Source organism: Calypte anna, chromosome 4 (genome assembly GCF_003957555.1).
Source record: "Calypte anna isolate BGI_N300 chromosome 4, bCalAnn1_v1.p, whole genome shotgun sequence".
NCBI lineage: Eukaryota > Metazoa > Chordata > Aves > Apodiformes > Trochilidae > Calypte > Calypte anna.
Genome location: NC_044247.1, coordinates 4,932,507 through 4,957,628, shown reverse-complemented (window position 1 = coordinate 4,957,628; position 25,122 = coordinate 4,932,507). Strand labels below are relative to the sequence as shown.

At 39.1% G+C, this 25,122-nt stretch overlaps 1 protein-coding gene across 1 annotated transcript in view; it reads right to left on the bottom strand.

Moving 5' to 3' along the window:
* Positions 1 to 24,866, bottom strand: part of STK26 (serine/threonine kinase 26) — a 34,547-nt gene extending 9,681 nt beyond the window's left edge. The window contains exons 1-3 of the mRNA XM_030448932.1: positions 24,526 to 24,866; positions 24,311 to 24,426; positions 6,530 to 6,760 (exon numbers count right to left, since the gene is read on the bottom strand). Coding sequence (XP_030304792.1) covers positions 6,530 to 6,760; positions 24,311 to 24,352 — 273 coding nt within the window. The 5' untranslated portion in view covers positions 24,353 to 24,426; positions 24,526 to 24,866. The remainder of the gene's footprint in view (positions 1 to 6,529; positions 6,761 to 24,310; positions 24,427 to 24,525) is intronic.
* Between the last annotated feature and the right edge of the window lie 256 nt (positions 24,867 to 25,122).

Genomic DNA, 25,122 nt, shown 5'->3' with positions numbered 1-25,122 from the left:
ACCACATTTTTTGCCAACTGGTATCTAAGATGATTCTACCTAAAGGGATTGAACTTCAAAAAAAGCTATTTGGTAGTTGTTTAAGTTTAAACTGAGTGTTCTAATGTAAGGCTGTAGTTCTTACAAAAGTCTGTCTTTGCCTTACATCTATTAATTCCAGCCATTTGTAACATGGAAGCATTACAATTTTAAGAGGAAACTTTGTTGTAACATCACCACACCTCTCATCAGGAAAATACCCAGAATTTAGAATCACTTTTGAGCAGGAGAGTGAGCACGAACCTGCTTTAAAGACAACAGAAATGTAAAGCCTAATGGGGGCAGCTGGTAGGTGCCTCTTCACCTTCCATGTTAACACATGTGAAAGTGTGTATCTAACATATCCTCAAGGTCCAACTTAAGTTGCCAAATCCAGCAAAAAGTGAAAACTTTGGATGTGTCTGTACCTAAGGACTTGCATCCTACCACAAAACCTGCTTGCTACAGCAGGGACACAAAGCAGCTCTACAACCACCAGCCCAAAGGAACTGCACTGCTGGACCTGGAGCCCTACAAAGACATTCAGGCTTCCAAAGTCTTCCTGTCAAAGGTTTGAAATTTGCCATTAAAAGGCCAAAGATATAAGCAATACAATTCGAGAAAAAGCATGACTTAAGGAACCTATTTTAGGAATTTTTTGTTTTTTAAAAAATTATTTTGAGTAACATTGCAGCATGCATGTATTCCTTCACCATTTGCATCTCAATCCCTGGGAGTTCATGAATTTCAATGTTTTCTTCATGGAGATGTCTCAACTACCAGAATACTACCACTGACTAATCCTTCTAATCCAATTTCTAGATCCTGACTTTAGCCTTAGCATGCAGCTAGAAAAAGTGGCTGTTTCATATAAACAGAACAAAAAAATATCTGGTATCAGATCTACAGGCTGTATGTTCCAAAAATGGGATTTTCTGTGATGAGCTTGCCAGAGTGGCCTCACATTTCAGAAGAAACCCAAATATTAATCTGTGGAGTACTACTCTAAGAAATCCTGTGAATAAAAGCATTTATTTAAAATAATAACTTATTATTAGAAATACTCAACTGAACCAGACCTGGTGAAGTCCCACACATGCTTTTTAAGTCTCCAGCAAATATTTACTAGTGCTAGTCCCCTGTAATAGAGCACAAGCTTATGGTAAAAGTACTTTTTAAAGCCTTTTGCATTCTACATTGTATGTTTTCCCACCCTCATGCCTGACTAGTGACAGACATCTAAAGAAAATTCAACAAATAAAGGTGCAGTTACTGCAACTACCACACTGAATTACTTTAACAAAGTGTGCTCTATTAGATGTACACTGAATTTAAAAACCACACCATTTATGAGAATCTATTCCAACATTATGAGATCAGCAGGGAAGGGCTGGCTAATTTTAGCAGCTTTTATAAAGCCCAACTTTGTCAGCTGAGAGGACCTGCAAGGAACTTCAGCTTAAGGCAAACATTGTGGTTACCAGACATGTTTGGAGGATTTGACTATTACTTGAAAACAGTATAGGGTGAAAATGAGTAAGGACTGTGTTTCTGAAATAATGTCTGAAAGAAATTGCTGCTATCCACTGTAACCAGGGGTGGATATTTTCTAGCCAGGCATGAACAACCTTTTTCCTAGCTATTTTAGGTCAATCAAGTAAAAATAGACAATGTAGAACAAACAGTATCTTCAGTGTGCCTCAAAGCTTTGCTGCACAAAATGCTGTAGAATTCTAATGGAAGGCTCTGGATGCTGCTATAGCAATTTTCCATAATCAAATCTGAAAAATTGATAATAACTTCGAGGCTTGCTCTAATTGCAAAAGAAAGCAAGCCCAGGTGGCTGTAACAGTTACAAGGGAAGATGCTTAAACCCCTTGGCTAGATAGATGGAACAAATAGAGAAAATAATCATGACATTTCAGTCATCAAGAGAAGATCTATCTCTGTGGGATCAGATGGGAAGTACAGCTCAAGTATTTTATCAAGCTTCACAAATCTGTGTAACCAAATCATGCCAGAAGTAGGATAACTTGTAATACCTTTTATTACTTTATCAGTTCAGGCAGGAAAAAGATTATACATTTTGACAAGCCATTAGGCTTGCAGAAAACACTCATTTTAGCTCTCCAATGTAACCACACTGCTGTACTATCACATCCAAGGGTACCCTCCACAACCCATGTTTTATTTATTGAGATGATGTTAATTGCAATCAAACTGCAATATGGGATGAAGAGACAAATTTAGATCCTGACCTGCCAGAAATATGAATATCCACAGACTTGTACATCAAGATTCAGTTATCTTGCACTTAAAAATTTCCATGTATTTGTGAAAGACACAGTAGAAAAAAGGTTTTACTACTGTACACAAATGCATTTATTATGGTTCCTTGACACTATATATGCTTGCACACCACCTACCAGTATGCTGAGAAACTACTTATCCTGCCAGATATCAAATAAAAATTTAAGAAAAAAAAGTCCTAGTGCCTAAACTCTAAGATTAATTCAATGGGAAATTCCCAAACTCCAAAGTTCAAGATAAACAGGCACCCCAAATTACAAAGACAAGGAGTTCTTGCACCTTTTTCTGTTACAACAGCTTTATCTCAAGAACCTCAAGGAAGCAAACCTAACCATCTTGTACCAATTCTAAGGTTTCTAAGGATTAAAATATCTGAAAACAGACAAATAATATTGCACTGCTAGGCAAAAACATACAAAGGGACTGCTCATATTTTTAAAATCCCATTTACAAGTCAGATGTATGTGCTGTAGCTAATGAGCAGCTAGGCTGCAGAACATGAGCATCTTACAGGGCATCAGCTGAGCTGACTAAGTTACAAATTAGTAAGTCAGGTAATTGAAATAAAGACACTCTTCCCTTCCCCCTTCAAGCAGCAGGAGCATCTGGAAGAGCCTGCACAGAGCTGGAAAGCCTCAGGCTCCCCAAGACTGGGCCACTCCATCCCAGTCAGCCACAAGGCTGGTTCTGTATCCTGAAGTGCAAGGTAACTGCAAAGCTGCAGAATATTGCACACAAAAACATCTATCATCTGAAATGTTTGCAATTAGAAAACACAGCTAACATCTCTTATTTCATGTTTTAGTCATTAGAAGCTTTTAATTATCAAATATGTTATCTTACCAGAGGAAAAACTGAAACCAGAGGAAAAACTGAAACCGACTACAAAATCATGAGAACAATCTAATAAATGAGAGCTACTTAAAACTTGTTAAAAAAACAAGAGGAGCACACAAAAAACCTGAAGCCAACACAGGGTCACAGCTGCAGTTTGTTTAAAGTAAAAACCATCAAATTTTGAAGCATTTAAAGGTTTAAACCACATCTAGATTACTCAGCAAAAAAATATCAATAAAACATTGCAGACAGAAGATTTGCTTTGGTGTAGTCAGGAAACAGAGCAAAACTCAAACTACTGAAGCTACTCATAAAGCTTCAAGAGAAAGCTACATGTATCATGTCTTTGAATAAACTGTTTCTATTCCATGAGCCTGAACTGAAAGAGGGAAGACTGATTGAACTGTTTTGTTTTCCTGTAAATATAAAAAAAGATGCAAAGGGAAAAAGAAAACTCTTAAATTTTTAAATGCCTTCTATTTATTTCATGCTTGTGCTCTTTTTAGCCACTACCTTAGAAGGTATTTCTTGTAATATTTTCAGTGATCTTTCTATGTAAAACTAAGTCTTCACCAACAAACCTAAGGGACCACCTGTGATGTGATCTTTGTAGGAGGCACATTCATAAAAACTGTTATTGATTTCCAGTCTAGGACTTTGCTACATAAGAAATAAGATGTCTTAATTTTCAGAATTTAGCCTTATTCTTGAACCTTTGTTTATAAAATCATTTGGTACACAACTTTGCCTATTCCATTGTTTCCAGGAGGTCTACAGTATAGAGAGAAATTAAATCCTGACTGAAGTATAACACAGCTAAAATACTTAGGTTGACAGCTATATGTAAAAGATAATAAAATGCTAAAAGCTGTAGCAATTAAGTTTAAAAAAAGCAGACAGATAAACCTCTCAAAATACCTGTAATTACTAAAACAAAAAAGCAGCATAAAAGATTCTTTGCACATGTACCTAAGTTAATACACTTCTACCCCTATGCAATCTCAAACTGAAAGATCTGGTATTAGTAACAAGGATAAACCTAGCCTAAGAAAAATTAGAGCCAAGATAGTACTTAAACAGTAATTTTACTTATTTATTTTAATTACATAACTAAAATAAATAATTTATTTGTGGATCCTGTTATTCATTTAGTTGGGAAACAGCAAGGCAGAAATCTGGGATGAAAAAGATTCATGTGAACTGTATTTTTGGTTGGATTTGTTTGTTTGTTTGTTTTTTTTAAGAGGAACTTCTTAAAGTCATGGAAGATAAACAAAATTCCACACTTCTCCAAGCTACACCCAGATTTTCATTCTCCAAAAATATTAGAAGTGTGAAAAGTAAACAGGAGATTAGCATTAACTTTTCAGAACTTGTGCATTTAGAACACAATAGGAAAGAACTCAAACAGTGGTGAGGGAAGTCTTGCAGCATTACCATGATCCTGTATTTGTCAGGAATTTTGAAAAGGTAAAAAAACCTTGACCAGAAGTTGATGGTTTTATAGTATTGATAGAGTAAGTACACTTGCATAACTAAGAAAAGGCATAAAAAGGTGAAAGAGTTGCATAATAAGGCCAAACTGTTGTGATGCATAGGTACTTAGGCAGATTTCCAGTATCTTTTTTGCTTTCAGTACCTCTGTTGCTGTAATAATAAAAACTTATTTTCTTTCCCTATTCAATTAATGGCCTAAAGCTTTTTCCAGCCACCACCCCACAGAAAATCCAAAACAAACAAAAAAATCCAAACAAAAACAAACACACACATGAAACCACCAACAAAAAGAAATCCAAAACACAAATCCCCACCAAATCAAGGTTTTTTTCCTCCATTTACAGCTGCTGAAATAGCTGTTTAATTCTGAAATTTAATAAAAAAGCAAAAACAGTTCCAAGCAAAAGCATTCACCTTGACCTGTCTGTACTTTAGAGCAAACAACTGGGCTTTTACAACAGAACTTTACAACAAAAATAAATGGAGACCCAAGAGGATAATATTTAGAACTGAGCTCAGGACAGACAAAAAAAAGCAATGTAAAAAAGACTGATTATATCTGGACTGCAGTACCATTTGTGCACTGCTCCAGGGGAACACTGCTAGAGAAATTCAAAAGTATCTAAAGAATCTACTTGTTCTAATATACCATGATGTGTATGATGTGGCCAAGTAAATTCTATTACATCTCACAGCTCTGTGACTTAACAGCAAACTAAAAAAAAAACCCCACTGACCGAGTCTAGTAAAGAGTGGCAGTGACAACTTGATCTCCACTTTAGCATGAAGAACCCAAAGAATATTAAGGAAACAACAAAACCAGCATAACTGTCTTACCTTGGTCAAAAGGAGAATTTAGTATTTGCAGTACAGAAATTTAAATTGCCCACTTTGCATTAAAATTGTAAAAATTAAATACTTTGGCAATTTTAAGAGAAAAAAAGTCAAATCTACAAAGAACACTATTAAATAAATTCTGTAAAAAACCTGAATTCATAGTATCACTGAAAGATACAGTACAAGTGTGACACAGGAATATTTCTCAGAGATGTGTCTATAGAACTGTGTCAAAAAACCCACTAAACCTTGAAGACACAGAAATACCTGAAACACAAAAAACACCAAACCCTAAAAAAAACAACAAAACAAACAAAAATTCAAAAGCCAAATGTAAGCAACCTAACCCCCCATATCTTTAAGATAGCTTTAACTGTGGTTAACAATTTCAGTTTTTATTAAATGGTTTTAGTTTTTAAAAAAATCATCCAAAACATTGTATTTGCTGCAGATCATTTAAGCAATATTTCAAGTGATTATACCCGGACAGTTCTGTAAGTTGAAAAGTCTTATTCAACATTTTGGATTTCTGTAAGTTTTCATTTTTGTTTGTTTTTACATTATGCCTTAGATAACATTTCACACAGCAGTTGCACAACTGCTGATGTCAGTTTTACTTTGTCTCAGGCCTACCATACTGCATAATTACCACCACATCTCTACATCCTGTATTGTTTCTTTCCATAACGGAGAAATGCTTTTGTTTCTACAGCTAGGAAGGTATTTTTTCCTTCCCAGAATTGCCACAAATCCTGCGAGGGATTGTAGAGAGAGGAAAGAAAACAAAGCAATTGCAGTTGTAAGAAGAATCCTCTAACAACTCTTACTAATTTCTGCAAATTCCAGTCTCAAAGAGCAAGCAGCAAAAGGAGTAAAACAAAGGGAAGAGCTTTTCAAAGAAAACAAACAACTACTGAAGGGTCAAGTTGGCATGGTAACTCTCCCTCAAAACTCTTCCTCCAATTTTTTTTCCTAGCAGCATTCAAAACAACTGCATGCTAGCAAATCTTTGTGCCATGTTATACATTACCTTTAAATATGATCCGTAGTATTTTGTTACATAAGGACTATCACACTGACTTAAAACAGTTATCTCTTGCTGTATATCTTCTATTTCATCTTCTGCTTCCTCAAGATCTATGATTTTTATAGCAACCACTTGCTGTGTCCGATTATCAATTCCTTTAAAGACTTCACCAAAGGAGCCTTTCCCAATGCGTTCCAGTTTTGTGAATAGTTCTTCTGGGTCTGCTCTATGGTTCTAGAAAAAAATTAAAAAGATAAAAGGAAACACAAGTTACTTCATTTACTTACACGTTATTAGCTCTTATCACTTCCCAAGAAGCACGTCATCCAGGATTTATCATCACTAGAAGGCTTGCATAAAATGAATTTATTTCCTGAGCACTCACCTCTAATTCAGCTATTAGTTACAGAACACACATTATACAATTATGTCAAAGGTAAATGAGCCTCAGGTACAAACCTTACTTCACTTCCCCACATAACACTTTAAAACAAAAGAATAGAGCTGTTCTTTCTTTTATTAATCCTATCTGTGCAGTAATTCAGAAGGCTGAGGAATGCAATTACTGGCACAGAAGCACTAACAACACCACTGCCCAGCCTGAAGAGGCTTGAGCTTTCTACCTGGTTACAGCCTCGGGCAGATGAAGCATCCTATCAAATAATACCATGAGGAGCTAGATGTGAGAGGACTGCACTATCCAGTGCTCACCAGCAGATTCTGAGATCTGGTAAAATCAGAAGTCTTCAGGGCTGCCAAAAGTGCTGCCAGAAAAAAAGGACTGACACGTGTTTGAAGCAGGAGTAAGAGGGCTGGAGCAGAGCACTGAAATGGGGGGGCTGGTAAGAGCTGGCTGGGATCACCAAACATGCCTCAAAATGAGCAGCTGAGCACCAGGCAACAGACACTTGGCTCTGAGCTTCTGCTAATACATCACTTGAAGTTCAGCTGACTAATTATTATACAAAGATTAACATTTCTCAGCTCCACTCACTCAAGTAGTCACAAAAAAAAAAAAAAAGAAAAAAAAAGAAAAAGAAAAAAAGGAAAAAAAGAAAAAAAAAAGAAAAAAGGAAAAAAAGGAAAAAAAAAGGAAAAAAAAAAGGGAAAAAAAAGGAAAAAAAAGGAAAAAAAAAGGAAAAAAAAAAGGAAAAAAAAAGGAAAAAAAAGGAAAAAAAGGAAAAAAAAGGAAAAAAAAAGGAAAAAAAAGGAAAAAAAAGGAAAAAAAGGAAAAAAAAGGAAAAAAAAAGGAAAAAAAAGGAAAAAAAAGGAAAAAAAAGGAAAAAAGGAAAAAAAGGAAAAAAAGGGAAAAAACAAGGGAAAAAAAAGGGAAAAAAAAAAGAAAAAAAAGAAAAAAAAGAAAAAAAGAAAAAAAAGGAAAAAAAAGGAAAAAAAAGGAAAAAAAGGAAAAAAAAAGGAAAAAAAAGGAAAAAAAGGAAAAAAAGGAAAAAAAGGAAAAAAAGGAAAAAAAGGAAAAAAAAGGAAAAAAAAAGGAAAAAAAGGAAAAAAAAGGAAAAAAAGGAAAAAAAAGGAAAAAAAAGGAAAAAAAAGGAAAAAAAAGGAAAAAAAAGGAAAAAAAAGGAAAAAAAAGGAAAAAAAAGGAAAAAAAAGGAAAAAAAAGGAAAAAAAAAGGAAAAAAAAAGGAAAAAAAGGAAAAAAAGGGAAAAAAAGGGAAAAAAAGGGAAAAAAAGGGAAAAAAAAGGAAAAAAAAGGAAAAAAAAGGAAAAAAAAGGAAAAAAAGGAAAAAAAAAGGAAAAAAAAGGAAAAAAAAGGAAAAAAAAGGAAAAAAAAAAGGAAAACAAAAAGGAAAAAAAGGAAAAAAAAGGGAAAAAAAAAGGGAAAAAAAAAGGGAAAAAAAAGGGAAAAAAAGGGAAAAAAAAGGGAAAAAAAAGGGAAAAAAAAGGGAAAAAAAGGAAAAAAAAAAAACAGGGGAAAAAAAGGGGAAAAAAAAGGAAAAAAAAAAAAAAAAAAAAAAGAAAAGGAAAAAAAGCGCAAATCCTCGTTTTCCCTTCAAGTTAATACATTCTACCAGGCTGCTTAGAAAACGTGATGTATCCAATAAACACAGCAGTGACTTCTGAAGGAGACTGATCACTTACTCCACAATTTAAGAATACAAATCTTTAAACTGTGTTAAGAAAGCCCACAGAAAGGTGTTTTTAGGAGGAAAAGACAGACATATCAGCAGAACAGCCCAAACTATGCAGAACAAGAGAATTAAGATTATTACTGCTGTCAGAACTGGGCAACATTGCATAAATCAATCTTTGCTCACGACTTATCTGCCTCAAAAAGCCCTCTTGATTCAATGGCAACATTTGAAAATAAAGAAGAGATGCTTTGCTTTACATCTTTGTTGCACTCCAGAACTCAGAACCAGCAAAAGCAACAACAGTTTTGGCACAGATTACCCTACACAACAAAAAACTCAAGTATCAACATGAAACTCCAGAAAATATATTTACACCAGTATTCTTGCAAACAGATGTGAAAATCTTTACTGGGCAAAAATTACTGCTTTAACCTAGTCCAAAATTGACAATCTCATTTCCTTCCTGGGCCTTTATTGTCGCTTCTTCCCTTCTACCAGAACCAGAATTTCTTTCACAATACAGCAAGATGAATCAGGAAACAGATTTAGCTAAGAGTTAACCATATGATTTGTCAGGTTTATTTTCAGCAGAATCAGTTCACTGCTCATGTATACCAAGCTGTGCTACCACAAGAGGAGAAAACATGAAGTAGTATGGCAGATTGCTGCTGATCCGTGGAGTCAGACTTTCAAATTCTGCAAATATACAAAAGACACATTGCTGTTCCTTAGCAGCACATTAAAGAAAAAGAAGGAGGAATTTCCCTCCTAGTAGTATAGTGAGCTTGTACTACTCTGCTCCTTTAAAAAAAGCAACAAATACAACAATGAAAAAAGCAACCAAAACAGTCCCGAACCAACCAAAAAAAACCCCAAACCAACCAAAAAAACCCCAAACCAACCAAAAAACAGGCCACCTTCAGACACATAGTTAAGCAAAATATTTTGTATTTTTCTTCTGTTGATAGATCCAGGGAAAGGCTTAAAATATGAAACAATAAACAACCAAAGCAAGTGGAAAAAGACAGGATGAGTACTGTTTTGATCTGAAATCTGGGACAATTAATATTATTATGCTGGAAAACAAAAAGATTGAAGGCCTTGGGTACTCATAAAGCTTTTAGTTAGACAAAAAACAAAACAGTACATCTTCAAACAAGAGTCGTTACCTAAATGGATTTGATGGATGGAGCACTCAGTGGATAAAGAACTGGCTGGATGGTCACACTTAAGCATTGTGGTGAACAGCTCAATGTTAAAATGGAGGCAGTGAGGAGTGGCATTCCTCAGGGGTCGGTATGGCCACTGCTGCTGCTTAACATCTGTCACCAATGTGGACAGTGGAATTGAGTGGCATCCTCAGCACATTTGCTGAAGACACCAAACTGTGTGGTGAGGTTGACACGCTGGAGGAAAGGGATGCTATCCAGAGGGACCAGGACAGGCTTCAGAAGTGGGCCCATGCCAACCCTGTGAAGTTTAATAAGGCCAAGTGCAAAGTCCCACACTTGGGTCAGGGCAATCCCAAACATAAATACAGGTTGGATGGAGACTGGATCAAAAACAGGTCTGAGGAGAAGGACTTGGGGGTGATGTTTGACAAGAAGTTCAAGATCAGCTGACAGTGGGTGCCTGCAGCCCAGAAAGTCAACTACACCTTGGGCTGCATCAAGAGAAGTGTGGCCAGCAGGTCAAGGGAGATGATTCTCCCCCTCTGCTCTGCTCTTGTGAAACCCCACCTGAAGAATTGTGTCCAGTTCTGGAGCCCCCAGTGAAAGGACACAGAGTTACTTGGAGTTACTGGCACAGGCTGCCCAGGCAGGTTGTGGAGTCTCCTTCTCTAGAGGCACTCAAACCCCACCTGGATGCATTCCTACATGGCCTCCTGTAGGTGACCCTGCTCTGGCTGGGGGGATGGACTCAATGATCTTTTAAGGTCCCTTCCAACCCCTAATGTTCTGTGATTTCTCTGAGTGAGTCCACTGAAGGGCCACAAAGATGATCAGAGGGCTGGAGCACCTCTCCTGTGAAGACAGGCTGAGAGAGTTTGGGTTGTTCAGCCTGGAGAAGAAGAGGCTCAGGAGCATTCTTATAGCATGAAGGAGGCAAACAAAAAAGCCAGAGGACTTTTTACAAGGGCACGCAGTAACAGGACAAGAGGTAAGGGTTTTAAAGTGGAAGAGGGCATATTCAAGTTATAAGAAACTCTTCACTCTGAGGGTGGTGACACACTGGAACAGGTGCTCCACAGAGACTGTGGAGGCCCCATCCCTGGAAGTGCTCCAGGCCAGGTTGGATGAGGCTCGGATTAACCTGATCTAGTAGGAGGTGTCCCTGCTCATGCAGGGAGGTTGGAACTAGATGATCTTTAACATTCCATGATTCTACAAAACTGCCTAAAATAACCATATTGTCATACACCACTGCATGAATCCTTGCCACCTTTTCATCCTAAAGACCCAAAATGTGCTTCTAAAAAATACTATTAGAAAAGCAGCAGCAACTGCCTCCCAGCCTTCCCCTGCTGCTAGAAAAGCTGCAGAATTGTCATTTAGCTAGCAACCTACTGTGTTCCTGAACTACAATAACTGCAATAAGAATTATCTAATAGATCCCAACTGACAATAGAGACATACTCATCCTGCAGTAAACAATACATTTAAGAGAAAGGATTGGCAAAGCTTTCCAGTAACTGTAAAATACTCATTTTCAGAAAAAGCAGCTCCATTTTGAGACACACACTTGGAACCTGGGATTCCAGGAACTGCTCATGCTAACTAATAGTTATTGCTGATTTGAGGTTAAATCTACTCAACATTTCAGACAGACAAAAGAAAAGCAATTTAATCACAAATATAGTCAGCTAATCCAATCCTTCACAAATGTTTGATGAACTCAACTTGGATTTTGCTCTGAGAGAAACCTTAAGCAGAAAATTCCTCTGGGCTCCTCAGTGGAAATGCATACTCAATCCTCTAAATCCACTTAAAGGTCATGAACAGAAAAGCCAGGCCTCCAAAGTCTCTCCCCCAAGCTGCTTCAGGTGAATCAGAGCTCTAAAGGCTATTTTAACATCCAACAACTCCTAATGCCATAATACTGGAGTACTGGAGTATGGGGAGAGACTCGGCATGGTTGGACTGCAGAACTCCATGTACATCCCTGAGAGGGAGAGGTGGAACAGAAGGGCATCACAGGAGGGCCAAGTGTGCAGGACTAATAGATGAAAAAGACACATTTCTATTCTGAGAAAATCCTCTCACAGCAAGCAAAGTCAGCTTTACACCTTCTGTTATTCACTGAGGCTGACAAGGAATTCGAGGATAAGGAGAAATATTTTTGACCAACTACAGATAATATTGAGACAACGTCCTTTGGAAAGGCTTTGAAATTAGAACACTACATAACTTAAAATACAGCCTTAAAACAAAGACTGTATTTTGAAACAGATTAGCCTTTACCTTTCTTAATTCCCTTATCATTTTACAGGAATATTTTTCTACAACTAAAAAAAAAAAAACTACCAAAACTTGAAAAGACAAACAAAAGTAAATTTTTATAGTGCAGTAATGCCTATACTCCTCCTCCTGATACAGAAAAAAATGGAAATATATTTTATACAAATAAAAGTGTGTGAACATACACCCCCTCAATACATACCAATAAATTTTTGCAGCACAGCTGCCAGTTAAGCTTCTAATGTTGTAGAAATAGACTTCTAACAGTATTAATGGTCCTAAGCAAAACAGCCAAAGGTTTTTCCCTGTTTTTCAAAGACTTTCCTCTGAATGGAAAAAAAAAGTTTAGAAGTTTTGAAAGCTGCCTGCATGAATCCTTTTTGTTTTTTTTTAATAAATACCCATTTCCATGGGGAGTCACGTCTGCTGAGCAGCAGATGGTAAGAACACAATAGACATTTTTTTGATTCCATCATCACCTCTCCGAAGATAACACCTGTAAGTGAGCAAATCAGGAAGAGAATCTATGCTCTTCCCCACCCTAAGTCTGTTTCCACAGATAAAAACAGCAACAAGTATGACAAGCACAGGCCCATTCACATGCCAGCTTCAGCCTCCCCAGCATGAGTAACAGTACCAGCACCAGCATGACAATACAAGCCCTCTACATAGCTCAGCACTCCACCATTTCACCAAGCCAGAACAACTTCACAGCCTGTTCAGTAAACTCCCTCCTCCTCAGCATGTACCATCACTGCATGTGTTTATACACATATGTATAGACACACACACAGTCACAGGATAATTCACCTTGGATGGGACTTCAGCTGCCTGCTCAGAAGCCCCAAATCAGAAACACAACAGTATAACTTTTGCCAACATAACTGCAGTAGCTGCAGCAAGTATTCTGCCAATATGGCTTATATAAGTATTTCCTTTTTATTCCAATAAACACAGCTATGCAGCAATGTCCTATTCTCCCACAAGCCTGACTGGCTGGCTCACCTCCCCACCTCTGACCCCTTCACATACATGTTCTCCAAATTTCAAGTCCTTCTTTTGAAGCAAGGTTAAAGCACACTGAATAACTTCCAAGACTATAGAGATATCTAATGACATACACTGGTGTATGCAATTTGGATTAGAAGAAATAGTATCTATTAGACAGAATGCTTCAGAAACCCTTAGAGCAGGATATCTCTTACTGCAACAGGCTGTGTAAGAAGGTCCATTAATTAATTTCATTAAAGAGTACTGAGTACAAATGGATGAAAAAACAAAACCTTCAAAGAATCTTGGACAGAGACTGAGCTAATGCCTTGTATCTAACAAAATCAAAACCAAGATCCTCTAGGTCTCCCAAAGCAAATAGTTTAACACAGTCTTTTGAGATTTCTTCTATGTAGTCTATCAAAGTGATAACATGTATCCTGTTGTCTTAATAATATTTCTAAGACCTGACCCAGAAATGCTGTTACACTATCTGGACTTCCAAGCATTTCTCAGGCTTTATTTGAAACAGAAGTTTCCTTAAAATTGCAGCAACACTACGGAGTATCTCACCACATTGGGAGACATTGTTCACACATTATTATTATTACACATTAGAAAAAGATACAATTACCTCAAAAGATTTTATGAAATGCTGGCAAGAGTGACTATGCAAGCTTTTCAAGTATCTACTATGGCACCCAAACATGTTCTGGTGGTAACTTCGGATGCCACCAGAATTACCTATGTTTAAAAGAACATTATTTCAAAACAACTGCTCATTAAAATAAAAAAATGATCTTCATAGCCAGCAAGAAGCAAAAGGTAAACTATAAAGAAAAGAGCTATCTTACAGAAAAGCTGAGGAAAAGGAGACAAAAAAACTTAGAAACAGCCCACCAACAAAAAAACACCCATCTGCTGTGCAGGCTCACAGTTACATTAGCATTAAAATGCCAGATCAGGAAAGTGTGCCAACTTTGTTGCACCTTTTCTCTTAAATCCTACTGTCTAAATTATGGCTAACAATAAAACTAAATAGCAATTATGAGGGCTAGTTTATTATCTGCAAAATCTCCAAAATACATTTTATTGTTTTAAGAATGAGTACCTGAAATACAGTGAGTAAAAAACTCTTGAAAGTCAATGAAGCAGATTAAAAGTTAAGACATTTAATCTATTCTCAGCACTTACCTGACCCTTACAAAATACTGCATTGGAGTTGGAACACATTGAAACCATAAGTAATCGGTTAATTCATAGACATTTATCTCAGGCCCCCCTTAAAGCTCAGGCCCCCCAAAAATTAAAATTAAAATGGATTAAGACTGGTAAAAATACTGTACTACGTGACTTCTTAAGAGTAATGTCTTAACAGATATATCTTCACAGCTGAATTTCTTTCCATGTACTACCTACATCTACTTTCAGATATTATATGTATTTACACACATTGATATTCTATACAGTGTACTGTATATTCACATACAGTATTTGCATTTCAGTATTTTACCTGCATAAGAAACATTTCACTAACAACATAGCCACCACATGTGATAGATTTTCATTCTGCAGCTCCTCCCTACCTCCCCCTGCCAGTTTTATTTTAAACTCCTATTACAATCAGTTATTCACACAAACAGTGCCACAGGCAGTCAATGAAGGCAAAACTGCAGATCCATAATTACTTAAAGAATCAGAAAAAAAAGAACCTTCAGATATTCATAACAAGGGTAAAACCTGCAGGCATCTTTTTTCTCTATCTTGTACACACACTCTTGCTTCTCAGAAACTTTACTTTGATGCTACCCTGCAGTCCTGTTCAAGACTCAGATAAAAACAACAGTAGATACATTTCATTATATTTACTGGAATGATATGATATAGTATGATACACACTGAAGATTACACACTGTGCATTTACACACTAAAAATTATTTTAACTACAACATAATTTGGTTTTGTCAAGTATCAAACTTTTACATTATCAAGCTTTCCTACATGGTAGGTAGCAAAATCTAGATCTGAACTTTGCTGGCCTTAAATAGAATCTGACCTTTGTTACATCCTTTATCAAACATCTCCCTTATCTGACAAGATCAAGATTTACTGCCATTTTTACTGAGAACCTGGAGAACTGCAATATAAAGCAAAAGCAAAAACAAGCAGGCAAAAAAAATCCATGTGGCTTTGTTTTCATCTAGTCAGCCATCCGGTGAGCTGCTTGAAAATTCTTATGACTATCAAAACTTTAAAATTCAGCCCACTCATTCTCAGATTTTTATGGAAAGAACCACCTTCATCTTCAAACCATCTCTGAACTGTGGCAGATGCAAGCTGTCAATTGTACATCATATTGGAAATGGAAACCACTGAACTCACTTCCTCTATTCTTAGCTGTCCTTTCACTTTGGTAACATCATGAAGAGGCTTAGGAAACAGCAAAAATAAGCAAGAAGCAAGAATATCAACACATCTCCCAAAGATTATGTTTTTGATACAGGCAACTGAAAAAAAATTACACCAATCATTTCTGAAGAGTTTTCTGTACTGAGAAAACACAAAAAGGAGAGAGTTCTCATGGCACTGAACTCAGTAACTGAATATCCTCACATTTCAATGTAGTCCCACTTAAGTTCCATTCTGTGCCTGAATACCTTTTAACCACCTGTCTTTAAAAATATTTCCCAAACCACTGTGCACAGTCTGTTCACATCTCTTAGGAGCATGGCCTACCAAAAGAATCAGAAGAATTAAGGAAGGAGAGGGGTGCATCTTGCTAGGTCTTCAGTATGATTTCGAAGAGACATAAGGGACTGAACATTCATTAGATAGGATGGGTGGGCATTCAAGAAAACAACAGGTTCTGGTACACCTAAGAGTTCAAACATTGTTCTGTATTTATTAATAGTTCAACAAGCTGAACTTTCAAAAATTACAGACAAGTGCCTGCTGAATGGGTAATTAACCCACCTTAATGACCTTACTGCTTATACACCTGAATTAGAAGTCAGAAAATAGAGGGCCACTGCAGCTTCTCATTGCTGAGGATCAGTTTTGATACCTCCATTTTATGAGCTGCTTTGGAAAATGTGATCTGCAGAGACATTACAAACACCACATCTAATAGGAATATGGAAAAATAACTATTTACAGGCTACAGCCTACTTTCACCAGCATGCCTTTCCTTTCAGCAAGCAGCCTCCTTATCAGTACACAAACAACTTTTTTTTTTAATTTTTGCCACACCCATTTGAAAAAACCACCAAGGAAAAACTCTGCCAGCAGTAAACTGTATCATTACAGCATTTGGACCATTTTCCTACTACTTAAAGATTTGGTATATACAGTTAAATGGCAACTGCTACCTAAGTGTTACAGACCTCCTCACTGCTCTCAGGAGCCATTTTAGCATGTTCTAACTTGCACAGCAAAAACGATACAGACTTTCCTCCTGTAAATAAGATTAAACTTGCATTGAAATCCAGATAGAACAAAAGTAACAAAATCCAGCTTTTTAACTTGCCAGTTCAAATACTAGAGAGAAGTAGCAAGACCTCACATTTCACACACACACACACACACAAACAAGTATCTTTGTTAAATCCCTCTTCTGAAGAGACTCACTAGTTATTCACTAGTTATTTTATGTGGGATAAAGATCAAGCCACAGGTTCATTAACCACAGAAATTTCTGCAGGTATTACCACTGCCTGCAATGAACTCCAAGGTTAGAGGATATTATGCCATTCCTTCAGCTTTTGCAGGACCCATTTTGAGGAAGGAAGGCAAACATATTAGTTTACCAGAATCCTGGATTTCTGTCCTCTCCCCAAGGGTAGGTGACCACAAGCCTGAAAACTGTACTCTCCTCTTGTATACTGGCCCTTGATCATATCAATCATACTGGACCTGGAGCTACAAGGAGCACTCAATGAAAAACCAGAAATACAACTCCAAAATGAGCTACAAAGGAAGCAAGAAACCTACCCTGCCAGAACCAACCTGCCCATTTCAGGAAACTCCTTTTTCAATTACTCTGTGGCTCATTCATAGCATGGCAAAGCATCTCATTACATAAAAGGTGATGTGAAGGAGGAGGGGAGGAAAAGAACCACCCTGGAAAAAAAAATCAAATTCTTCTTGCCAACTAGGCTAGAACAAAGCTGTACAGGAATGTAAAAATGTTCTTGCTATGACCAGTTATGAGATGACACCTTCCTAGGTGAGAGATTAACAGCAAGCTCATCTTGCTGCATTCATAATTCCCCACAAGCTTTTAATTGATTTACATCAATAGAAATTGTATCTTTGTTCATTCAGTGTTTTACATTTACACACTTTATAACAGCCATGCTCATTTCAAGCTGTACAGTGTTTTATTATTCAGCTTTCAACACAGAAGCCTACAGTGAAATATACCTTGATATCTAGCAAAGGACAGACACACTCTGATCCCCCTAAATTAACATTCAAATATTCAGAACATATAACAGTATCCACTTGAAAAGAAAGCCTACAAAGGATTAGGGAACAGGACAGGGGGGAAAGGGGTAATGAAACACTTAAAAAACCACTTTATTCAAGACCGAATAGATGATTCTTGACTTATGGTTCATGAAGCCACCCTGGGCTTATGGGCCCCTACTTTCACACACAGCTCGAGTGTGAAACCTGCAGATAACATTTCTCATTCCTTGCTCTCCTTCATCAGTGCACACAGAATCCAAGCATATCCACAACAGACACCACCACACAGCTTTTCCAGATACACTGCCTCTATTAAGACCATTCAAATACAGATACTAACACAACCAACTTTGCTTCATACTTCTAAAAGTCAGCTACACAGTTCTGCAAGCCTTTCTTCATAAAGAAAGATCTAAGCTGAAGCCATGCTCCTTCACAGGCTACAGACCTAATCAATATAGCCTATGTCTGCAAAACCACATGCGCAAGATACAAAGAAAAATGAGACCAATGAGCCACTGTTACCTTATCTGTCCCTTTATTAATAGCTTCTCTGAGTTCTCTTGCCAGATTCACTGGGCTAGCAAACCCTCTGGCCAAAAGGATTTCAGTGAGTATCACTAGATGGGCCTTCTTCTTCACATGAGATTTAAGTCTCTCCCTCAGAGCTAAGGAGTGTGCTCAGTTGAGCGCCCTCAACTTAATAAGCAGAACAGACTTGTTCTAGAACTGCCAGAAGTTAAAGAACAAATGACAATTCTTTAAATAGCACAAAAACTGGTGAAGTGGTATTAGGAAGGAATTTGATTTTCAATTATTATAAGTCGGAACAAAATAGCAGGATTTAAACAGCAGCATAAAGAGACAGAATAGATACCTCACCAACTCTCTATTTCTGCAAAGACAACATACATGTAGCCACCAACTACAGCATGGCAGAAAATTGTTACAGAAGAATCTCAAGGTCAACTGTGTACTGTTCATTCCCAACCTCATCTCCCCAGAATCCATCCCTGAACTCTTCACATGTCTGTCAATTATTAAACTCAGTCCCTAAGAATAAATGAAAGGCAAAACAGCAGCCTCACTGCTTTTCAGAGTTGAGGACACCTTCTTCAATCTAACTGCTGAAGTGCAAACAAGAGGTACTTTTACTATCAAGCTTTAAATTAATCCTGTCACTTTTGGAGATGACTAAAAGCAACAAAAACTGAGGATAATACACTTACCTATACTTACTAAGATGTTCCATTGGTCTCACAGTACAAATACTGCTGCAAAGGCACATTCAGTCATATTACCTATTCATAATGTGCCACAAAGTTACCGTATGTGAAGAAAAAATCATCCCCTCTCTAAAGAACTTTCTTTTTTGTTAACAGCAAAATATTACTGAGCTACTACTTGCTATATATTCTTTTTGAGGAAACAAGAAGGAAAACTTGCATCAGGACTTGTAAAGCATGACATGACAGACATTCAAGTGCAAAACCAGCCAGTGTGAATTTTTTCAATGTTAAATTAAACAGAAAAAAGATCACTACAGAAGGAAGTAACAAAGATATATTATTGAAAGTCTGGTTTCAGAATTTATGTTTTTACCTTTTGGAGGAAATTACCCTCTAACCAAATGTTAAGAATATATGATGGCATGGAGCAGCAGAGAGATTAAGGAGAGTCAAGCTGAGTTTGTGCTCTCTGTAGCTTCAGCAGATTTGCCACTGAATTCCAGGTCAGGGAGCTTAACATGTATATAAAACAGTGATATCTGCACAGAGAAGTACTACTGGAAGAGCTGTAAAGGGAGCTGTGTATTTTTTTCTTCTAAGCCTGATAAAAATGTCTGCTGAAATCCAGCTGATTATACCTATACAGCTCCCTTGTATCAAGCACTTGCCACGGCTCACTCTATTCTCCTCCTTTGATAACAGCAGGAGAGTACAAGTATGACTAAGCCCTACTTTTGTCATCAGAATAACTTATTACAAAGCACAAGGCAGAAGGACCAAGTTCAGCTAATAAAATCTGAGCTGAATTAGCATACCTCTGTGAGGTATGACAGAGCTTCTGTATCAAGCACCACCAGGAAAGCAACAACAGCAGTACTGAATTCCACAAATATCTTAATGCATATCTGCTTCAGGTACAAAGAGGTGTGTTCTGCACAGGTCTTAAAATACCATCTTCCTGCAGTCTGACTGCACTGTGGCTCAAAGTATGAATCAAGGAACTGAAATTGTACAAGGTATTAATCACCAAAATGCTGGAGTCCATCCTAGCTTAACAGTAAGAAATCCCTGTTTTTACAGGCACTGTGGAAGTCCCCTGGTGCCCTGCAAGTGCAAGACTTTCCAGTTTGCCTTAAGTCAACCATGTCTCTAAATAGTAAAAGTTTGAAGTCTTTTCAAACTCACCGTAGAAGTATCTGGATACAGCTCATGGATTTTTCTTCAAAGGTTTTAGTTCCTCTAATGCCAACTCTCTAAACACTTGACAGTAACAGATTGCTTACTTTTAAGAGAAGTCATATTTTTGTAACTACAATGCATCAGGTTTACTAAAAATCTGACACTTCCATACTAGCTTTAGGCACCACACAAAGAGCCCGTTTCTACAGGTGCACTAATTTAAGAGGAAATGCCATTTCTTTCTTGATCTATGAAAAAGATCACTTCCAAAATTAAATAACCATCTTTCCATTAATCTTTCTATACCCATACAATAACTAGATCTAACTGATCTGCCTCTGAACATCCTGCAGCATGAGACCTTCCAGCTGCCAGGCTCAGGCTGTTCAGCAGCATCCTAGAGCCAGCCTGTTAACTGGCAGCACAGAGAACAAAGCTCACCTTTAGGTCCAAGTTTGTATTTTACCAAGCAATCCTTCAATTGTGAATCAGAGTACACTGGCTGACAGGTCACGTGCTTCTGGCTGCTCTGCTTTTAGAGGAAGTTAGGCTTTTTATTGCAAAATAGTCTGAATGACAATAAAAACAGATGGAGAACAGGTCTAAATAACCTTTCTGCTTGCACTCAAGACTATTGCCATACAGGATCAGGAGATCCCAACAAAGCTACAAGAAAGGAAACAAAAAAGTGTTTAGATGAGTAGGATATCAGACACAGAGAAATAAAGTCCCAAAAAAGTTTCCAAAGACACACACAATGGTGAGAAGACATGCTAATGAGAAACATTCCCATTAGTTAATGAATGAATATTTCATAGACTTAAGATTTTTGCACAGCAAATTAGAATGGGAAAAAGAAAGTGTAGAAATAAAAACTCTACCAGCTAAAAAAGGGCATTTATTACTTGACTGCTGCTCCATCACTGAAGTTTACAGACTAGTTTGGAAATACAGGATGCTGAAAGAATGTCATCACTCTTCATCTTAGAAAGGTTAATTGCTACTCACTTGTAAATTAACAGTTTCCAGCCTCTTTTATTTGTAAAGAAGTTTTAGGGTACTGTTTGATGTGTGTCAGTAATATAAGTTAACATCAGCAGCACATCAGTCTTCAATGATCAACATATTAGTGACTTTCTGAACACCTGAAACATAACACTCTTAACTATGCATCCTGTCTGCTGGGCAAGAGAAGAGCCTTAGTGTAGGACTAAGAAGGAGTCTGACACTTCACTCCCAACTGTTTTCAGTCACAAGCCTTGGATTTGTAAAAGACTCAAGGAGGTTCCAACATCTCTCTTGCAAGCCATATCCAGAAATGTTCTGTATAAGCTCATCTGGATTGCTTGAAGACAGGTGGACAGTGCACAAGCTTCTCACTGCAAGATCTGAAGGTTTCCATACTCATAACTGGTGTGAATATTTCTATCTGATTAGAAAAATGAACAGATTTACAGTGGCATTACTAAATAGAAACTCCAACCTAACATTCAAACTAATTGCAAACTGTTTTCATATAACCAGGACACCTTATTTGTGCTCACAGAGCTCAAATGACTTTTCATTTTTTTATTCTAGTCTTGAATTCTGTACAAAGTGCCATAATTTGGTGTATCATGCTCAGCTTCAGAACACTTATTTTATACATTCACTGAGTACTTTGATTGTATTGAATGGGTTTAGAAGCCTGGCAGCTGAGTAAGTTAATATCATACAATTGGATCAGGTGGAGCTTTTTCAAAGGAGCAAGGAAAATGAACATGTTGAGGAAGTTGTTTGCACAGGCATGAATTATTAGGTATAAATTAGGTTTTTTTAGGAACACATGACAGGTTAAACAGAACACAACCATTACATAAGCAGATGGTTCTGTAAGTCCTCATACAGGCAACAGATAATGCTGCCTCTGGGTCTTCCACTGTTGCCAGGGTACTGAAAGTCAGACTCCCAGTTCTCCAAAATAACTCTATGTGACTTTCTGTAATTTTCCATATTTGGATTTTTTTTTTTAAAAGGGAACCTGACTCTTCCAAAGATGACAGTTCTTAAAACAGTCAAGCTTCTGTAATCCTTTGGTGATAAACTGAAAAAAAAATTCTTTGGATGGGAAATATATCTTATTTCCAGATTGTTGATACTTTTTTTGTATAATGCAATTTGGAGGGGAAGTGTAAGGTTACAATAAAACTGAAATTTTCAAACCTGCAATACATTCCCCAGCAAATTCAGCTTCAATTGTTATATTAAATAAAATGGTTCCCTCAACACAGAATACCAACAACATGCTTGACATTGCAGCTATGCTTTCACAGTGATAGTTTTAATGTAACTCTTAGATCTTCCATCACAGAAGAACATGTTTATTCCTTCTTCAATCAATCAGCATCCATTTAACTCTGAGCAGAGCAGGGACACTTTTATCATCACCTGGATGATTCTGACTAAGTAGTTCAGATAGGTTTAAAGAAAGAAAAAAAAAAAAAAAAGAGAGAGAAGCAACCCTTGCAACTCAGACTACAAAACATCTTTCTATAAGAGTTGTGTTGTTCTGATTGGTTTTAATTACCCTCCCCCCACATTATGACTCTTCTTTTATAAGAGTGGGCAAAGTAATTTCACACTAGATTCTATTTCTTTGTATTCTAAGACTTTTTTAGGACTCATGTAATAGCCTTGATAAAAGTCACCGAGGGAAAAATGTCTTTTAATCCTATGCAGCTGTACACATCTAATAGTCTAAAAACTGCTTCAAACATACAGACATATGTTACTGAGTCTGGGTTAAACTAACTACAATACTAGTGAAATTAAATATGCTATTACATAAAGTTTATTGGTATAGCCATGGAAAACAGGACCTTAAATAATTTCAAGGTCCTTTTGTGAAGACAGGGCAGCTATGGGAAATAGGACAGCAACACACTAAGCAGATAAAAAAATTAAGAAATCAACAAACTTGGATTTTAAAATAGAAGCCTCACAAATACAAACACTTCAAACAAAACCAACAAACAAAAGAGGTTATAAAAAAAAGTAGATCAGGCTAAAGCCTCTAATTCTTTGTTACAAAGTTTTTTTAGGATGTACCAATACAACCGTAACCCTAACACTAATGGAACAAGGAGGCTGAGAAACCATGGTCTATGTCCTCTTGTAACAACAAAGTCAGTGGATAACTTAAGTATCAACTGACTTCAGAAAGGTAAACCTATTCTTGGCTTTTCAACTAGCATATATTAATATATACTGTTTATACATCAATTCTGTTCTTTCTAAAAGACACCTTACCAAGAGAAATTCTAGCTTTCTCTTCTGAAACCTCATGAACTCTTTTACTTCTCATGTCTTGCATACATAGAATTGTATCAGAAAGCCTCCTATGTCATTTGAACTGAAAAAAAACTTCAGTATTATATAGTAATGGCTTCCCCTGAAGTGAAAAGAACACTCAAAACACTGACTGGGCTGCTAGTGTCTGACAAGGAAAAATAAAAACACTGAAAGGAGTTCAGCCCTCAGCTCCTGTATGTTTGTTAAAGATCTCTGGCCAAGCTTGAACTAGATTGTCCAGCTGGAGTAAGAGACAAGAGCCAGAGGTTATTCAGCCATTCCTATGTAAATTAGTAACATAGGAGCTTGTTTGTTTCCTAAGCAGATACTACACAGAGAAGACAGCAGGTCTCACTGCCAGCCATATCGAGGTGCAAGGCTCTGAGAGACGAGGGCTCCCCGCAGCCAGCTGCCCGCTGTGCAGCCTCACCACCACACCTCGCCTCTGCCACCTCCCTCTCCATTTAATCGCAAGGTCCCCGGAGAAGCCGCGCTGCAGGCCCAGGGCCAAGCGCATGTCGGTGGGGAAGTCCTGCGGGAGGCAGGCTTGCCAGCGAGCCCGAGATGTCATTTACAGGGCACCCACACACCCTGCGATTAACTTCATTTCGCCTTTAATCAGTTTCAGAAGCTCCTGGACGCCGGGTGGCCAACCCCGAACAAAGGGGGGGTTGGGAGGCAGAGGAAACTCTTCGCCTCCGAAGGGCTGGCAGCAGGTACGCCTCCCCCCTGGGGCACTCTGAGGGAGCGGGGCCTCTCCCGGGCCTCCCGTTACCTCAGAGTACCCCTCTCTCTCTCTCCTTCGCTCGGCGAAGGCTCTGGCCCGCTCTCCTCCCTAGGCCGAACGAGGCCTTTCCGCGGCTCCTCCGCAGCCAGGCCGCTCCGCCCGCCCCGCTTCGACGACCCCGCGATCCCCCAGACCCCATCGCCCCAGCAGCGGCCTCCGCCCGGTGGGGCCGCAAGCGCCGCTTCCGGAGCCGGGGCCGAGCCTGGGCCCATCGCCTCCATTTTGGGGCCGGCGCAGCGCGGAGCTCACCTGCATGCCGGGCACTTGCACCGCCACGGGCGAGTGGGCCATGGCGGGCTGCAGCGGCCGGGTGCCGCCCGCTGCTCCCCTCTCTCGGCCTCCCTGCTCCTGGGCGACGGCGGGGCCTGGAAGGACAAAGCGGCGGGGAGGCGGCTTTAGCGCGGGCCGCGCTCCCTTCTTCCCTCCCCACGGCCCGCCCTGATCGGCGGCCCCCGCCCGCTCACCTCGCGGCCGCGGGACTGGGGCCGAGCTGCGCGACAGGGGCGGGAAGGGGGTCCCTAGCGACGCTCTGCCATACCCGCCCGGCTCCTAGCAGCGGCCCGGCCGGCTGGAGCCGCTCGCCTTGTCCATGCCCCCCCTCCACCCCCTCCCCGGTTCCGGCGCTGGGGCGGCTGCTCGGGGTTCCCCGGAGAGGCGTGCGGAGTGGCTGCTCTCGGCACGGCCGGGCTCAAAGCACCATGTCGAGCTCCGGCAGGAGACAGAGGCGGCTGCTGTGCGGCTGGACGGCGGCAGCTTCTTCCGTCTTAGCTTGGGCTTTGCGGGGCGGAGCCGCTGCCGCCGCACTGGCCACGGCGTCAGCTGCTCCCGCCTCCTCGGATGGCTCGGGCCGCCCGCGGCGAGTGGGCAGGGGTCGGGGGGCAGAGGGAGGGACCGCGGTTCCCCGGAGCGGGCCCGGCTCGGGGTCGGGGCCGATGGAGGCGTTTCGGGGCTCCCGGGGCCCCTCTGGCAGTGCCACGGCGGTCTGGACCCCTCAGGTACACTGCCACAGGGTCCTGTGCCCCTCAGACAAGCTGTCACACGTACTGTCACAGCGCCCGGAC